Genomic DNA, 17,358 nt, shown 5'->3' with positions numbered 1-17,358 from the left:
AGAATATTAAGTGCGCCTTATGGTCCGAAAAATACAGTAAACAGAATTTCTGCAGACATATGCGGGAAAACATCAATAGTCACATTTTCTCCAAAACCCCAAAAGCTCCAGCTTCTCTTTAATTTTTTTTGTCTTCAACATCTAATCAACAACTACTGCTGACAAAGGTTGTTTTAAAATAATATTTAAAGGGGCAATAAAGAAAATTTCATTATTTTAGATAGAACTAAAAAATAGTTTTGTGAAGAAACATAGTCCATCTAAAAAGATGGACTATAGTTTGACATCACACACCTTCTCTCTGTGTTGTTCTCTAGTCTCTCGTTTACATAGCCAGGCCGGCCACGTGTGCACGTACGTGCACGTGAACAGCTGCCATTCAGGGTTTAGCCCCTCCCTGCCCAAAACATGCCACCGCCAGGCACAAAATGGCGGAGAGCACGGCCATCGGATCAAAATGTTCTCTTGTTAACAGCATTTTAAAGTTATGAGTTACTTGCTTCTTGACTAGGCATGTTCCTCTGAAACTTGAGGCTGTTCTGCTGAGTTTTTATCCTTTACAAACAGACTAATAAGAGCCGATAGGGGAGAGGGAGAAATGGGTGCTGGAGCGAGTTAGAGAGAGGCGTCTCATCTTGTTTTGGTCTACAGACAGTCCTCAAGCTCCCCCTAGTGGTGAAACATTGCTTATTGCTTCTTTAAATTACGTTACCTAAATCACAATAATGTTGATGTTACTGCTAAGATGAAGCTGTATTTCTAAATGTTTTCACTTTGTTTTCAGCTATCATTAGCTTTGGCTAGCATTAGCTGAGATCTTGTTGAATTGTATGGAGATAAAGTTTAGTAAATCAGAAACTCTAATGGGACATTTTCTGAGTCACTAAATGTTATTTTAAGCTGTTAGCATAGTTTAAAAGGTCACAGTTTAACACTAATAGGTTGTCAAAAAAAGGGAATAAAAGTAGTTATGATGAAGACAAAATAGGCAACCAAACCGTCAACAGTCAAGGTTAGTGGTTTCAAACTTAGCCTAACGTAAAAGAATGCTAGCTTTAAGCCAACAATCCTAAAAAAAAAAGACAACTAACTGATAAACCCCAACTACAATTTATGGACAGTTTTTAATTTATATTAATTAATGTTTTCTACTTTAGCCGAATCGTACTGTTAATTACTGGAAGAGACGAGCTAATTTTCACACTTTACAAGTCATGCTAACTTTATTAACCAGCTACATGTAGCTGCAGCTAATACTCTACTGTCACCACTATGCATGATCTAAAAAAAGTTTTGACACTAAACAGTTGCACTGGCTTATCTAAAAACAAATTAATGCAAATGTGATGATGATACGAAGACGACAGAATATCGGCCTTGCCAATCGGGGCGGGCGGGGGGGGGGTCGTAGTTTAGCAAAGAAAAGAGAACTGAGCTGTAAACCCGGCAAAAGCTTTTTGTGATAAAGAAAGCAGGTGAGGAGAAGTGTAGTCAGAACGTAGCTAAGATTTTTATGAAGGAGCGTTTAAGACGATGCTAAGACTGCTAGGATTCAGCTGACCGAGCAGCTAACCGCCTGGATGACCTATGTTGTCATTTTGGTCGTTGTATCAGATGAAATGGCCGTTTTGCTGGTGTTTAGCAGACAAATTCATATCTGTGTTGTCTTTATGTTTTTAGACTTTATTATTTAAATGTATCTTTTTAATAATGTTGCGTGCCAGTACAAACAAACAGCGTTGTTTACGGCTGGCTCCTGAACTCTGTCCTTTGTGACTGCAAATGTTAGCTGGAGTGAGCGGAGATTATTGTCCTTCGTTGTTTATCTTAAGACTTAATAAAGCAATGCTAAAACAAAGTTAGTGGATAGCATTCCTGTTACCAAGGCAGCTTGGAGCACAGCAATGCATTTTGCTCCTGATATGGCTCACCCATGTTTATCTCTTTTTTTTCTGGATGTTTATTCAGAGGATAACGATGTATTTTTACACTTGCTTGCAGCATTTGTCTGCATGTTAGTGAGTTGACCTGCATCTGCAGCTAAAGTCAGAATATATTTGAGTATTGAATGGGTGCTGCAAGGTGTGACAGACAGACAGACACTGATTGGTTTTGCATAATCTCACTATCCTTCAATGTTGCCACAAAACTCAACAACACAACGTTTTGGCGTATTTTCCAACAAGTAGAAACACACAGAACAGAAAGCTAATTTTTTTAATCAATGCTAATTTAAAAAAATCCCCTCACTGCATCACACTGCGTTGGCAAATTAGTATTTTACATCTGACACGTTGACTCATGTCTGCATAGCTCAGAGGAAAAAATTAACATTAGCCAAAATGTTGGTTCCTCAGTGACGGAGCGTGAAGGTTGGCTGGAAAACTGCTCCACTTCTTACGTCTCCATCAGATCCAGAACATCTTTTTACAACAAGAGCCGTGTTCTGCTGGGTTCTGACGCTGGCCTGGAGTCTCCCTGTGCATGTGTGGGTTCTCTCCGGGTACTCCAGCTTCCTGCCACTGTCTAAAAACACGGCTGTGAATTGGACTCTCTAAATTGCCCTTAAGTGTGTGTGTGTGGTTGTTTGTCCTGTGTGTCTCTGTGCTGCCCTGTGATGGACCCCACCTCTTGCGCCCCCCCCCCCCCCCACTCCCCCCATCCACAGCCCCGCATGGATGGGCGGGTGTAGACGACGGATGTAACATCCAGCTGTTTGGGTTTCCTCTTGTTCTGATGGACTCAGCAGGCGGACATGTTTCCCCTGAGGCTGCACGAGGCTGACGATTGAACGAGCAGCATCGGGCGATCTCTGTTGCATGATGGGACTTTTTCTTCACCCTGTAAAGGAGCAGTTAGTGTTCAGAAAACCTGTAAATGTATATACATGTGTAGATATTTTGTGTATATGAAGCTGAAGCCTGGCTGTTGCCACGAAGACGCAGCGGGCTCAAGGTCACTGTTGGTTTGCTGTAGCGGTTCGTCCTGCTCCGAGCACACTACGTTTTATTTATGGAGCTTGTTTAACGCGGGAACACGATGGCAGGAAGCAGCTTTTTTTTTTTTATTTAAACATGTTTACTGAAGCCTCGCGCCGTGCTCAGGCACAACGAGGCGTCACTAAACACTAACCCAGAAACACTTCGTAGAGTTTGTTCATGAACTCTGCTCATGTTTTTAACCCTGCAGAACCCTGAGTTTAGACTGCCAGGCTGGAGCGTCTTTGAGCGACTCGCACGGATCTCAGAGTTTTAGCTGCTCAGCCTGATGCTTCCAGGTCTTCCACAGAAATCCTCTGGAGCCTCTCAACCAAACACCTATTTACTGAGTACCTTAATTACACTGATCTATATAATACACTGGAGTGCTAATCGCCCGCAGTTTGAACGAGTCGCTTTGAAGCCACCAGCCGCCATATTGGTACTCCCTATTTCCCCCCAGTAACTAGGGAATATGTGCGCTACAGCATCGAATAACGAGGATTTTCTCATGTTCAGGGGGAGCTTAAGACTTTTAAAATGTCAAATGCCATATAGTTTATGTTATGTTCTAAAACTATCAAGTATTGAGAAAGTCATGTGCTGAAATATTTTGCATTGTATTCCTTTAAATATATATATTTGACATTTATAAATATATAAATAACAATATACAAAAACATATATTTACATATGTGTATGAATGAATGAATGAATGAATTTATTTCAGACAATTAACAAATTTAACACACATTTAACAAATATTAAATAAATCAATTTCAGAAATTACCACATAATAAAAAATAATCAATTTAAGAAATTCTTCAACCAAGGACTACATAAAGTAATTGATAAACATTAAATTAAATGTTCTGTTCCAGTTCAATTAAATAATTTGAACATAAATAGAGATGAGATAAACAAAATTTTCCTCTAAATAAAATATATCAGGTATATTTACCCTGATTTCTGACATTGATTAGTGATTAAAGAAAGTTACATATATATACATATACACATACTTGTATATATATATATATTTAATATGAATAACATGTAAAATATTTCAGCACATAATTTCCTAGTAGTTGATAGTGTTAGTACATCCACTGACTGTAGAATTACCTGTGAAACGTTTTCACTCAGCCAGAAAACTGCTTGTTGTTGCAACCAAATCCTGTGGGATTCTGGGAGAGTAGGGAGTAGCAAGATGGCGGCCAGTGACTTCAGTTTTTCGGCAAAATCAGCACTCCAGTGTATTATATAGCTCAGTGCTTAATTCAGGCATGAAGAAGGTGGTTAACTTTGTGCTTCCTGTGGTTCTGAACATGTTAAAACACTGAAACTGGCGTTACAAACTGATCTGATGACGGTATTTCCCTTATCCGGCGTTCAGACTCCTGCTGGCAGATTATCTGCAGTCACATCCTCTCAGGTGGAGCTCAGAGCTGCAGCTCGTCTCTGCATCTCGAACCGCGGCTTTAATGGCGTCCAGCAGAACATGCAGGTTACATCAGTACGAGGATGAGAAACATGTCTTTTATAGTCCCGCAGTGGGGAAATTTAGGTCTGTCAGCAGCAAAGTGAAAGGCAGATGGAAAAGTAAGGTAAAAATTAGAGACTGTACAGTAAGGGCTAATATATAACGTAAGAAAAAATACTGTGCCGTTAATAAATATAGCATATTCAGATTTTTAAAATGTGTAACGGTAGGGTAATTAAAAAAGAACATGTATGTGTGATGATGCATAAAAAGAAAGACACTTATTGACTCCAGATGGAGGCAGCGGAGGGTCACAGAGTTTAACTTTGGAAAGCAGAGGACAGCCATCTGTGGAAGATGTTTCATCGGGCGCGATGCCTCCTGTAAACCGAGAAAGTGGGACCCATCAGTTTAATGAAAACACTGGGAGCAACCTGTCAGACTGAACTCAGGGCGCCACAGCCGCCCAGTTCTCCAGCGGACAAGTGAGCCTGTGAGACAGGTGACTTGGTGTCTAAGGACATTTTCTTCAGAGTTTCTGTCCTGCAGCAGGGACGGGTCATGTGACACAGTCTCACTGTTTTTAAAGGACATTCCACCTTTTTTTAAAGGACAAACTAAATGTTTTTACTTTTCTCTGTATAAAAGATGAATCGTACTGTTTGAAGAGTTTAAACATAAAATAAATATTTTAATGTGAAATTTCTCCTTTTGTTTGTGTTGATTGTTGGAATAAATATTATCCAAAACTTTTTTTTTTTTCCATTTGTCAGCTATAAAGTTGTTTGAGATGTTCGGGAACGACGGATGATCAAACCTGATATAAATTGGAAACTGCTGAAAAGTTACTGAAGCTGGTTTTACATGAGAAAGAGCGACGCTCCGACTGCAACAGCAACTGAAATCTGCTGCTGGCAAAGTTTGATGGACAGGTTAAAAAATTAAAAAGGTCAACAGTGACAAGGAGTGACCTTCATAACTGAGCAGATTTCCTCTTGTCAGGCATGGTGGTGGCAGCATCATGCTGTGGGGCTGTGTGCCTTTAATGCTTTGGTTCATTACACAGAGAATGGAAGAATAAGGACGACTACCGACAAAATTCTTTAACTCCTAGCACCTTCATCTTGGTGCTAGAAGAACAACCTGTTGCCCAGCACAGAGGAGATAAAGGAGAGCTCTGAGCTGCTCTGCTCTGTCGGTGCTTTTTAACATACTGGATATCCAAATGGTTTCCTGACAGAAAGGCCACGAAGTGCATTGTCTTCTTTAGTACACAGAGAGTTGCATGAACTCAACTCCCAAAGCTGGAGTGTGTCTGCAATACACATCTCAGAAAAGCTAAAAGCATCTGCCAGCACCGTACTCATTGATTCCACTCCTTATATGAATTGCTGCCATCTGGGACAAGGTACAAAGCCCTCCAAACACATAAATACTGTCTGAAAAATAGTTTCCCTGCTAAGCTGTGCCTGTTCTGACCATTGTGCAACATGACGAACAGACCTGGGATTCCTTTACACAGGCGTGATGCACTGTGCGCACACAGCAAATATGTTCACTGTTAACTTCAGTTTTGCACAAAATATTGCACGATGTTGCTATATTTTATTTATGTGCTAAATTATTAAAGTACAGATGAGCTGCATAAACATGCTCTGTGCATTAACAACATTTCTGATTGTTGACCCTGCCAATATGGCGGCTTCTTCGACGTCTTAAACTGACAGCGTGGTTTGGGTTTTCTGTTGTTGTTTTTTTGTTAATAGTGTGAACTTCAGAGGTGATTGTTTTGGTTTTAAATTTAATCCATATGGTATTAATTCGTGTTAAACATCTTTATATTTTACTGTATGTTGTAAATGAGGCGTTGTGCTGTTTCGATCAGGCAGCTCATTGGACAGCTCATCGCACAGTGATTACCCGGCATGCCTTGGGTCCTGTCTTTTCCTCCATCTTTGTGGACTGTTCGCAGGTAAGAGAGTAACTGTCCGATTAAAGCTGAAAATCACCGACTCGCCGGTTTCCCCCGCGGTAAATAATTACCTGCGCGGAAAGTCCAGACCGCCGTCGGTCCTTCGGGGGGTTTGTGCCCGCAGTGAAACCCCCGATGGCGGAGATTTAGGTCAGATAGTTGCGCTAACACAGGCTGGCGGAGCCGACTCGTAACTGCCGCTCCGCAACGGGGCGACTAACCGGGGACATGCCGGGCTGAGAGCGGCACGGAGAGGTGTCGGGTCGGATTTAGGTTCCGTGTTTGTTCTGACGGACCGGTTCTGCTGCCGAACCGCGGTGTAAATCCTTAGAACCCGGGGCTGTAGCCACCTGCGGGGAACTCGAGCTAACCCACGTTTCTGCTCTTCCTGCGGGCTTCCCTTCCTGTTGAAACGTGAATAAATGTATGAAAATAAGCGGCCGATCTGGTGTCTGGACCGTTCGGGTTCTAATGGACCCTCATCCGAACCAAACCGGGTCTCCAGATGAAAGCAGCGCTGAAGAACGTGAGAAACTGGACAGAATAGAGGGAGAGTCTGGCTGATGCAGACCTTTAGACCGGCTGCTTATAGTGAAACGTTCCTGTCAGGTAGAAACTGTGGAGCAGCTGCAGGTTCTTCCGGGTTCCTGCTGATTCTGGATCTGTTTTTATTTATTATCATTTCAGCTCCGATTCCTCCTGTTTAACGTCGTATTGTTCTGTTTATATGTGATGTGTGACGGAGATATTCTGTCTGTCTGCAGGTGAACTCACCTGAAGAGGACAAACGATGCCTGGAAGGTACGAACTACCTTAAAGAGTCAGAGTTCTCCTTAAGTTTATGGGAAAAAAACACAATTTTCATGCTTTTTTTTTTTATATAGATATTGACATTTTTAAGTTGACATAAATGCAGGTGTGAATAAACAGGAAGTGTAACGGAATAAATGAAAGTTTTAGATGCAGCTCACTGGTGGGTTGTGCTATTTTAGCTTTAAAAACCTGTGGAGAACCCTGGTTCCCTGCTCTTTGCTGTAGATGTTTTCCAGCTAAAGTTGTGGGGTTTTAGCGCAGCTGTTGACCTCTGACCCCTGCGTTTCAGACTGTGGAGTAAGGCCATCTTCACCGGCTACAAGCGCGGTCTGAGGAACCAGCGTGAGCACACGGCGCTGCTGAAGCTGGAGGGCTGCTACAGCCGCGACGAGGTGGACTTCTACCTGGGCAAACGCTGCGCCTACGTCTACAAGGCCAAGAAGTGAGCGCCGCCGCCGCCTCACGATGCCGCCGCCGCCGCTGGCTGAGCTGAAACTGACTGTGTCGTTGTGCAGGAACACAGTGACGCCCGGCGGGAAACCCAACAGGACCAGAGTGATCTGGGGGAAGGTGACCCGCGCCCACGGCAACAGCGGGATGGTCAGAGCCAAGTTCAGCAGCAACCTGCCAGCTAAAGCCATCGGACACAGAGTCCGGGTGGTGAGTTCTTCTTCTGCTTCGTTCTCAGTCCTCCAGCCGCTGGTTTGTTCTGGAGCTTTAGATCAGCTTAGCTTTAGAACATCTAAGGTTCCTGCTGATGGCCCGCCTTAGTAATGCAGCGCAACCATTATGATTTATCAGTGATGAAGTCCAGACGTGTTACTGCTCTCGAACAGAAAAGATGTGTCTCCTACTCTCATTTTATCCAGATAACAGTTAAATAACGGTAATGGTTTTATTAACTGTATTATTTAGGAGTCTGTCTTGTTTCAGTTAGGTTAATTTAGATATTTAGCTTACCAGTAAATTTAAAACAGTTTAAGTTGATATGGAAGCAAAGATGGAGTGAGACACGAGACTTCTGCTGGATAGTGTGCGACCATCAAGGCAAGGCAGATTTATTTTTATAGCACATTTCAGTACAAAGTGCTTTACAAGATTAAAACAGGAAAATAAAACTGAATAAAAGCAAGCTGGAATCAAATGTAGAAACTAAAACATGGGAGAATACAAACTAAAAGCAAACATTAAAAGCAGTTGGACTACAAAGTTGAACTAATGATGTTTCAGTAAAACAGTTTAACTAGATAATCCTGAACAAATGTTTTTTTAATCTTGATTTAAAGGAACTCAGGCTTTCAGCACTTTTACAGTTTTCTGGGAGTTTGTTCCAGATCAGTGGAGCATAGGAACTAAATGCTGCTTCTCCATGTCTGGTTCTGGTTCTGGTTCTGCAGAGCAGGCTGGAGCCAGAAGACCTGAGTGGTCTGGAGGGTTGATGCCCTGATAACAAGTCTGTGATGGATTTAGGTGCTAATTCAGGGATTTATAGACTAACAGAAGGATTTTAAAGTCTATTCTCTGAGATCCAGGGAGCCATGGAAGGACTTCAGAACCGGGTCCATGTTCTCTACGTTCTTAGTCTTAGTGAGGACTTCAGAACCGGGTCCATGTTTCTACGTTCTTAGTCTTAGTGAGGACTTCAGAACCGGGTCCATGTTCTCTACGTTCTTAGTCTTAGTGAGGACTTCAGAACCGGGTCCATGTTCTCTACGTTCTTAGTCTTAGTGAAGACTTCAGAACCGGGTCCATGTTCTCTACGTTCTTAGTCTTAGTGGAAGGACTTCAGAACCGGGTCCATGTTCTCTACGTTCTTAGTCTTAGTGGAAGGACTTCAGAACCGGGTCCATGTTCTCTACGTTCTTAGTCTTAGTGAGGACTTCAGAACCGGGTCCATGTTCTCTACGTTCTTAGTCTTAGTGAGGACTTCAGAACCGGGTCCATGTTCTCTACGTTCTTAGTCTTAGTGAGGACTTCAGAACCGGGTCCATGTTCTCTACGTTCTTAGTCTTAGTAAGGACTTCAGAACCGGGTCCATGTTCTCTACGTTCTTAGTCTTAGTGAGGACTTCAGAACCGGGTCCATGTTCTCTACGTTCTTAGTCTTAGTGAAGACTTCAGAACCGGGTCCATGTTCTCTACGTTCTTAGTCTTAGTGAGGACTTCAGAACCGGGTCCATGTTCTCTACGTTCTTAGTCTTAGTGGAAGGACTTCAGAACCGGGTCCATGTTCTCTACGTTCTTAGTCTTAGTGGAAGGACTTCAGAACCGGGTCCATGTTCTCTACGTTCTTAGTCTTAGTGGAAGGACTTCAGAACCGGGTCCATGTTCTCTACGTTCTTAGTCTTAGTGGAAGGACTTCAGAACCGGGTCCATGTTCTCTACGTTCTTAGTCTTAGTGAGGACTTCAGAACCGGGTCCATGTTCTCTACGTTCTTAGTCTTAGTGAGGACTTCAGAACCGGGTCCATGTTCTCTACGTTCTTAGTCTTAGTGAGGACTTCAGAACCGGGTCCATGTTCTCTACGTTCTTAGTCTTAGTGGAAGGACTTCAGAACCGGGTCCATGTTCTCTACGTTCTTAGTCTTAGTGAGGACTTCAGAACCGGGTCCATGTTCTCTACGTTCTTAGTCTTAGTGAGGACTTCAGAACCGGGTCCATGTTCTCTACGTTCTTAGTCTTAGTGGAAGGACTTCAGAACCGGGTCCATGTTCTCTACGTTCTTAGTCTTAGTGAGGACTTCAGAACCGGGTCCATGTTCTCTACGTTCTTAGTCTTAGTGAGGACTTCAGAACCGGGTCCATGTTCTCTACGTTCTTAGTCTTAGTGAGGACTTCAGAACCGGGTCCATGTTCTCTACGTTCTTAGTCTTAGTAAGGACTTCAGAACCGGGTCCATGTTCTCTACGTTCTTAGTCTTAGTGAGGACTTCAGAACCGGGTCCATGTTCTCTACGTTCTTAGTCTTAGTGAAGACTTCAGAACCGGGTCCATGTTCTCTACGTTCTTAGTCTTAGTGAGGACTTCAGAACCGGGTCCATGTTCTCTACGTTCTTAGTCTTAGTGGAAGGACTTCAGAACCGGGTCCATGTTCTCTACGTTCTTAGTCTTAGTGGAAGGACTTCAGAACCGGGTCCATGTTCTCTACGTTCTTAGTCTTAGTGGAAGGACTTCAGAACCGGGTCCATGTTCTCTACGTTCTTAGTCTTAGTGGAAGGACTTCAGAACCGGGTCCATGTTCTCTACGTTCTTAGTCTTAGTGAGGACTTCAGAACCGGGTCCATGTTCTCTACGTTCTTAGTCTTAGTGAGGACTTCAGAACCGGGTCCATGTTCTCTACGTTCTTAGTCTTAGTGAGGACTTCAGAACCGGGTCCATGTTCTCTACGTTCTTAGTCTTAGTGGAAGGACTTCAGAACCGGGTCCATGTTCTCTACGTTCTTAGTCTTAGTGAGGACTTCAGAACCGGGTCCATGTTCTCTACGTTCTTAGTCTTAGTGAGGACTTCAGAACCGGGTCCATGTTCTCTACGTTCTTAGTCTTAGTGAGGACTTCAGAACCGGGTCCATGTTCTCTACGTTCTTAGTCTTAGTAAGGACTTCAGAACCGGGTCCATGTTCTCTACGTTCTTAGTCTTAGTGAGGACTTCAGAACCGGGTCCATGTTCTCTACGTTCTTAGTCTTAGTGAAGACTTCAGAACCGGGTCCATGTTCTCTACGTTCTTAGTCTTAGTGAGGACTTCAGAACCGGGTCCATGTTCTCTACGTTCTTAGTCTTAGTGGAAGGACTTCAGAACCGGGTCCATGTTCTCTACGTTCTTAGTCTTAGTGGAAGGACTTCAGAACCGGGTCCATGTTCTCTACGTTCTTAGTCTTAGTGGAAGGACTTCAGAACCGGGTCCATGTTCTCTACGTTCTTAGTCTTAGTGGAAGGACTTCAGAACCGGGTCCATGTTCTCTACGTTCTTAGTCTTAGTGAGGACTTCAGAACCGGGTCCATGTTCTCTACGTTCTTAGTCTTAGTGAGGACTTCAGAACCGGGTCCATGTTCTCTACGTTCTTAGTCTTAGTGAGGACTTCAGAACCGGGTCCATGTTCTCTACGTTCTTAGTCTTAGTGGAAGGACTTCAGAACCGGGTCCATGTTCTCTACGTTCTTAGTCTTAGTGAGGACTTCAGAACCGGGTCCATGTTCTCTACGTTCTTAGTCTTAGTGAGGACTTCAGAAACCGGGTCCATGTTCTCTACGTTCTTAGTCTTAGTGAGGACTTCAGAACCGGGTCCATGTTCTCTACGTTCTTAGTCTTAGTGAGGACTTCAGAACCGGGTCCATGTTCTCTACGTTCTTAGTCTTAGTGAGGACTTCAGAACCGGGTCCGTGTTCTCTACGTCCTTAGTCTTAGTGGAAGGACTTCAGAACCGGGTCCGTGTTCTCTACGTTCTTAGTCTTAGTGAGGACTTCAGAACCGGATCCATGTTCTCTACGTTCTTAGTCTTAGTGAGGACTTCAGAACCGGGTCCATGTTCTCTACGTTCTTAGTCTTAGTGGAAGGACTTCAGAACCGGGTCCATGTTCTCTACGTTCTTAGTCTTAGTGAGGACTTCAGAACCGGGTCCATGTTCTCTACGTTCTTAGTCTTAGTGAGGACTTCAGAACCGGGTCCATGTTCTCTCTACGTTCTTAGTCTTAGTGGAAGGACTTCAGAACCGGGTCCATGTTCTCTACGTTCTTAGTCTTAGTGAGGACTTCAGAACCGGGTCCATGTTCTCTACGTTCTTAGTCTTAGTGGAAGGACTTCAGAACCGGGTCCATGTTCTCTACGTTCTTAGTCTTAGTGAGGACTTCAGAACCGGGTCCATGTTCTCTACGTTCTTAGTCTTAGTGAGGACTTCAGAACCGGGTCCATGTTCTCTACGTTCTTAGTCTTAGTGAGGACTTCAGAACCGGGTCCATGTTCTCTACGTTCTTAGTCTTAGTGGAAGGACTTCAGAACCGGGTCCATGTTCTCTACGTTCTTAGTCTTAGTGGAAGGACTTCAGAACCGGGTCCATGTTCTCTACGTTCTTAGTCTTAGTGGAAGGACTTCAGAACCGGGTCCATGTTCTCTACGTTCTTAGTCTTAGTGAGGACTTCAGAACCGGGTCCATGTTCTCTACGTTCTTAGTCTTAGTGAGGACTTCAGAACCGGGTCCATGTTCTCTACGTTCTTAGTCTTAGTGAGGACTTCAGAACCGGGTCCATGTTCTCTACGTTCTTAGTCTTAGTGAGGACTTCAGAACCGGGTCCATGTTCTCTACGTTCTTAGTCTTAGTGAGGACGCGGGCAGCAGGTTCTGGATCAGCTGCAGCGTTCTGATCCACTTTTTAGGCAGACCTGTGAAAACACCGTTGCAGTGATCAGTTCTACTAAATATAAACATAGATTAATTCTAGTTAACATTAATTATGTCAGAGAATCACGGCGGCCTTAAATTCAACCGTTGATGCTCTTCCCAGCTTTCTCCATCCTGATTGGCTGCAGATGTTTCAGGTGGAGGTGCTGGACAGGTAGCAGACTGTTATCACGGCGCCCTCTACTGGAGACGTGATGCAGATTCAGGGCGTTAAAAATGTCCTCAGATCATGTCGGTTAGGTCAGCTGGTGGGTCCTGTTCTGTGTAGTTTCTAAGTGATGCAGCTTGTTATCAGATTTAAAGTGTTTCTCATCAGAACCTTAGTTCTGCTTGGAACACAATCGATAGAAACGAACGGTCCATTTGACTTCATTAAGAAGTGACTGAAAATATGACGTTCACCACAGCTTACATCTATTTAAAACATAAATAAATGGTAGAAAACGACCCGCTGATGACTGAAGAGTTTCATCTTTGGGAATTCTATTCCGCTTTATTTATTTATTTATTACCAATTCACATCCCATCATCTCAAGGCTCTTTCCAAAGTCAGCTTCCATCAGATCCTCCAGGTTGGTGAGAAAGTTTCCTCTCTAAGGAAACCCAGCAGGTTGCATCAAGTCTCTCCAAGCAGCATTCACTCCTCCTGAAAGAGCGTAGAGCCACAGTGGACAGTCGTCTGCATTGTTGATGGCTTTGCAGCAATCCCTCATACTGAGCATGCATGAAGCGACAGTGGAGAGGAAAACTCCCCTTTAACAGGGAGGAAGAACCTCCAGCAGAACCAGAACCAGGCTCAGTGTGAACGCTCATCTGCCTCCACCCACTGGGGCTTAGAGAAGACAGAGCAGAGACACAGAAAGCTCAGAAGCTCACATTGACCCAGGAGTACTTTCTATGTTAGAGAAGACAGAGCAGAGACACAGAAAGCTCAGAAGCTCACATTGACCCAGGAGTACTTTCTATGTTAGAGAAGACAGAGCAGAGACACAGAAAGCACAGAAGCTCACATTGACCCAGGAGTACTTTCTATGTTAGAGAAGACAGAGCAGAGACACAGAAAGCACAGAAGCTCACATTGACCCAGGAGTACTTTCTATGTTAGAGAAGACAGAGCAGAGACACAGAAAGCACAGAAGCTCACATTGACCCAGGAGTACTTTCTATGTTAGAGAAGACAGAGCAGAGACACAGAAAGCACAGAAGCTCACATTGACCCAGGAGTACTTTCTATGGTAGAGAAGACAGAGCAGAGACACAGAAAGCACAGAAGCTCACATTGACCCAGGAGTACTTTCTATGTTAGAGAAGACAGAGCAGAGACACAGAAAGCACAGAAGCTCACATTGACCCAGGAGTACTTTCTATGTTAGAGAAGACAGAGCAGAGACACAGAAAGCTCAGAAGCTCACATTGACCCAGGAGTACTTTCTATGTTAGAGAAGACAGAGCAGAGACACAGAAAGCTCAGAAGCTCACATTGACCCAGGAGTACTTTCTATGTTAGAGAAGACAGAGCAGAGACACAGAAGGCACAGAAGCTCACATTGACCCAGGAGTACTTTCTATGTTAGAGAAGACAGAGCAGAGACACAGAAAGCTCAGAAGCTCACATTGACCCAGGAGTACTTTCTATGTTAGAGAAGACAGAGCAGAGACACAGAAAGCACAGAAGCTCACATTGACCCAGGAGTACTTTCTATGTTAGATGGTAATAGAGGATGATCTGCCTCCCCTGATGATGTCACAGCTAACAGAACACCAGACCAGGTGTACCTTCTATGAAGAGAAAAATGACAGAGAACAAAAAGTTAAAAGCTGAAATAACAACAAACAATGCAGATTGGAGAGCAGTAGGAGAACTCAGCAGAGAGAGAGAAATAGACCCTGATGTCCTCCAGCAGCCTAAGCCTATAGCAGCATAACTATAGAGGTAGCTCAGGGTAACATGAGCCACTCTGACTAGAAGCTTTGTCACAAAGGAAAGTTTTAAGATTAGTCTTAAAAGTAGACGGGGTGTCTGCCTCACGGACCAAAACTGGGAGTTGGTTCCACAGGAGAGGAGCCTGATAGCTAAAGGATCTGCCTCCCATTCTACTTTTAGAGACTCTAGGAACCACCAGCAGACCTGCAGTCTGAGAGCGAAGTGCTCTGTTAGGAACATACGGGGTAATCAGAGCTCTGATATATGATGGAGCTTGATTATTAAGGGCTTTATACGTTAGAAGGAGAATTTTAACACGTTTCGGCTTATTTCCAACATGTGGAAACACACCAGCAAGTAGAGAGCAACATTTTTTTTTAATGACTGCAAATGAAGAACAGGGAGCTGAGTGTCTATTGATGGAGCACGAAGGTTCATCAGATCCAAAACGCTGTTTTTAAAGAACCTTTAGTTCCGCTGGCTTTATTTTCTGGATCTTTATTTCAAATAATGTTCAGCAGAAAGGAGCTGATTCTTATTTCAACTTTCAGCCGCCGTGATTCTGGATTTCCTTTGCATCAAAATAATAAATAAAGCATCATATTTATAATTTGGGTTACAGGCGGTTTCATCATCAGTCATGATTATGATGTAACAATAGGCAAAAATATCAGTTATTAACACACCTCTGAATGTGTTTTTTTAAATATCTGCATTTAAAAGCCATAAAATGTAGTTTACTTTAATTAAAACATGGAGCTTAATAAATGAGTCTTTTATTGTGAAAGGCTCCTGCTGCTTTTGTCCTGACGGTGTCTTCCTGTCTCTGCAGATGCTGTATCCGTCTCGGGTGTGAAGAGGATCCACCATGTTTGTACAGAAAACATAAAAACTGATCAATAAACGGGTCGGCTCCAAACGGCTGTGTGTCTGTTTACCTGCAGATCTCCAGAACCGACGGCCTCATCGCTCCAACACAATAACTAAGGGATTACCTTTTTATTTGGCTTCCTTTTTAATTGATAAAATGGAGGAATGTTCCGTTCAGAACCGTTCTTAGAACCAGGCTCTGTGGTTCTGAGGAACGTTTTAGAAATCTTTTTTTTTTTTTTTTATAACCTAAAAAGTTCCAGAAAATGATGGAAGAAGTTGATGTGAGAACAGAAACTCATTTAATTGTCCCTCAGCGGAGAAATGAAGGAATTTATTTCAGACAATCTGGCAAATTATAAATTTAATAAATGTATAAATATTATATATGTAATTAATTACATGTGTAAATTGGTAAGAAGTGAAGCTTTCAGTCACATTTCTTTCTGTTAACACCAACAATCTTCCTGATTCTGACTTTACTTATGAGTCCATATCATTAAAAGTCCATAAAGTGAATAAATTAACATACACACGAATACCAGCAGTGAGGTGATGAAGGCTGAACCACAGAGACACAAGAAAAGATCCAGAGAGATAATTTAGAGTTTAAGAAAAATGTTAAAAGCGACCAAAATCCATGCAAAACATCCAGCAAATCTGAAAATATCTGATCTTTTGTCTGCTTTCTGTTCGGTATCAGAGATTCAAGATAACTGTTTAAATAAGTTGAGGTTTCTGGTTTAATGGAAAATATTGATATAAAACTTTTATTTTGGCCTATTTATTTATTTTATAAAAAGTATTTCCATTCTACTGTTCAGGTATAAAAACGGAAACTTGGTTTTCTAGATTTTTGGTGTCACTACTCTGCATCTTCAGACCAGCTTTGATTCTTCTGGGTCCATTTGGAGAAAGTCTGGTTCTGTAGAACTGGTCAGGTGGATCACTGAAGCTCATTAGCGCCACATATAGGTGAAAAGATGCTTTATGAATGAACAGTTGAATTAAAACAACGTTTAAGTCCAAAAGGTCAACTGAATCAAAACCAACGGTGGAGGAGGCCTAAAACTGGGGAACATCCAGAACCCGTCAGACCCAAAGCTGAGGTTCTAGAAGACAGTCAGGTCAGAAGTCACAGTTGTGCGGCCTCGCCCAGACTTTTTTAAAGCGGCTCCCTTTGCCATAAGACGTCCAGCGCCGGGTTCCCACGGGTCCTTGAAATCCTTGAAAGTTTGTGAATCTGAAAAAATAAATTCAAGGCCCTTGAAAGTCCTCGAATTTTTTGTGGGGTTGAAAGTTCACACGGATGACGACTCGTGTGTCATTATTTTACTACAACACGATCTTTTAAAATTATGTTGATTCTGCAGACTTTTAATTTGCAAAAGTACGTTTGCTGTTCTTCGTTGGTTGGTAGGCTACGGTTTAGGCCTACGTGCGTCCAATAGGTTACATTCACGCAGTGTTGCCAACTCAGCAACTTTGTCGCTATTTTTAGCGACTTTTCAGAGTCAAAGTCAAAAACTAGCTTAATCAAAGATGAAAGTAAGTGAAACAAATTGATATAATTCTGAAAATCTCAATGCTGCACTTTTTTCCATATAATTCCATGAAACGGTAGGCTAATGTACATCTTATATGTAATGTAGTATGGCATAGCCATGTACTGTGGATATAAATGTAGGCTATGAATATGATCAATATCAATGTAGGCTATAAATTAAGTCCACTTTCTTGCATTGCTTCTGACCCAACAACTTCTATGCCGTTTAGTCTTTTATTGAATTTGCATTGTATTAAAATATGATAACCTATTCAGCGGTCACAGTAGGTAAATGCCGCCACGTGTGGTCCTTGAATTTGAGGAAATTGGTCCTGGAAAGTCCTTGAAAGGTCCTTGAATTTGATGTTCACCAAGGTGTGGGAAC

The 17,358-nt window shown here is 42.8% G+C and overlaps 1 protein-coding gene across 1 annotated transcript; it reads left to right on the top strand.

The window, feature by feature from the left end:
• Positions 1-6,346: 6,346 nt before the first annotated feature.
• On the top strand, positions 6,347-15,476 carry rpl35a (ribosomal protein L35a). The gene is made up of 5 exons (XM_012857924.3): positions 6,347-6,433; positions 7,198-7,234; positions 7,536-7,688; positions 7,762-7,906; positions 15,390-15,476. Exons 2-5 carry the CDS (start codon positions 7,224-7,226, stop codon positions 15,411-15,413), a joined length of 333 nt encoding a protein of 110 aa, XP_012713378.1. The 5' UTR covers positions 6,347-6,433; positions 7,198-7,223; the 3' UTR covers positions 15,414-15,476.
• Positions 15,477-17,358: the final 1,882 nt, after the last annotated feature.

This window comes from Fundulus heteroclitus, unplaced genomic scaffold (genome assembly GCF_011125445.2).
Source record: "Fundulus heteroclitus isolate FHET01 unplaced genomic scaffold, MU-UCD_Fhet_4.1 scaffold_290, whole genome shotgun sequence".
Lineage (NCBI taxonomy): Eukaryota > Metazoa > Chordata > Actinopteri > Cyprinodontiformes > Fundulidae > Fundulus > Fundulus heteroclitus.
The sequence above is the reverse complement of the archived record's forward strand: the minus strand, read 5'-3'. Positions and strand labels throughout refer to the sequence as shown.

What these genes read in the sequence shown, in the direction of transcription:
- rpl35a (XM_012857924.3), top strand. An exon ending in TACGTCTACAAGGCCAAGAA is followed by an intron (nt 7,689 to 7,761) that starts GTGAGCGCCGCC and finishes GTCGTTGTGCAG; the next exon opens with GAACACAGTGACGCCCGGCG. An exon ending in TCGGACACAGAGTCCGGGTG is followed by an intron (nt 7,907 to 15,389) that starts GTGAGTTCTTCT and finishes CTGTCTCTGCAG; the next exon opens with ATGCTGTATCCGTCTCGGGT.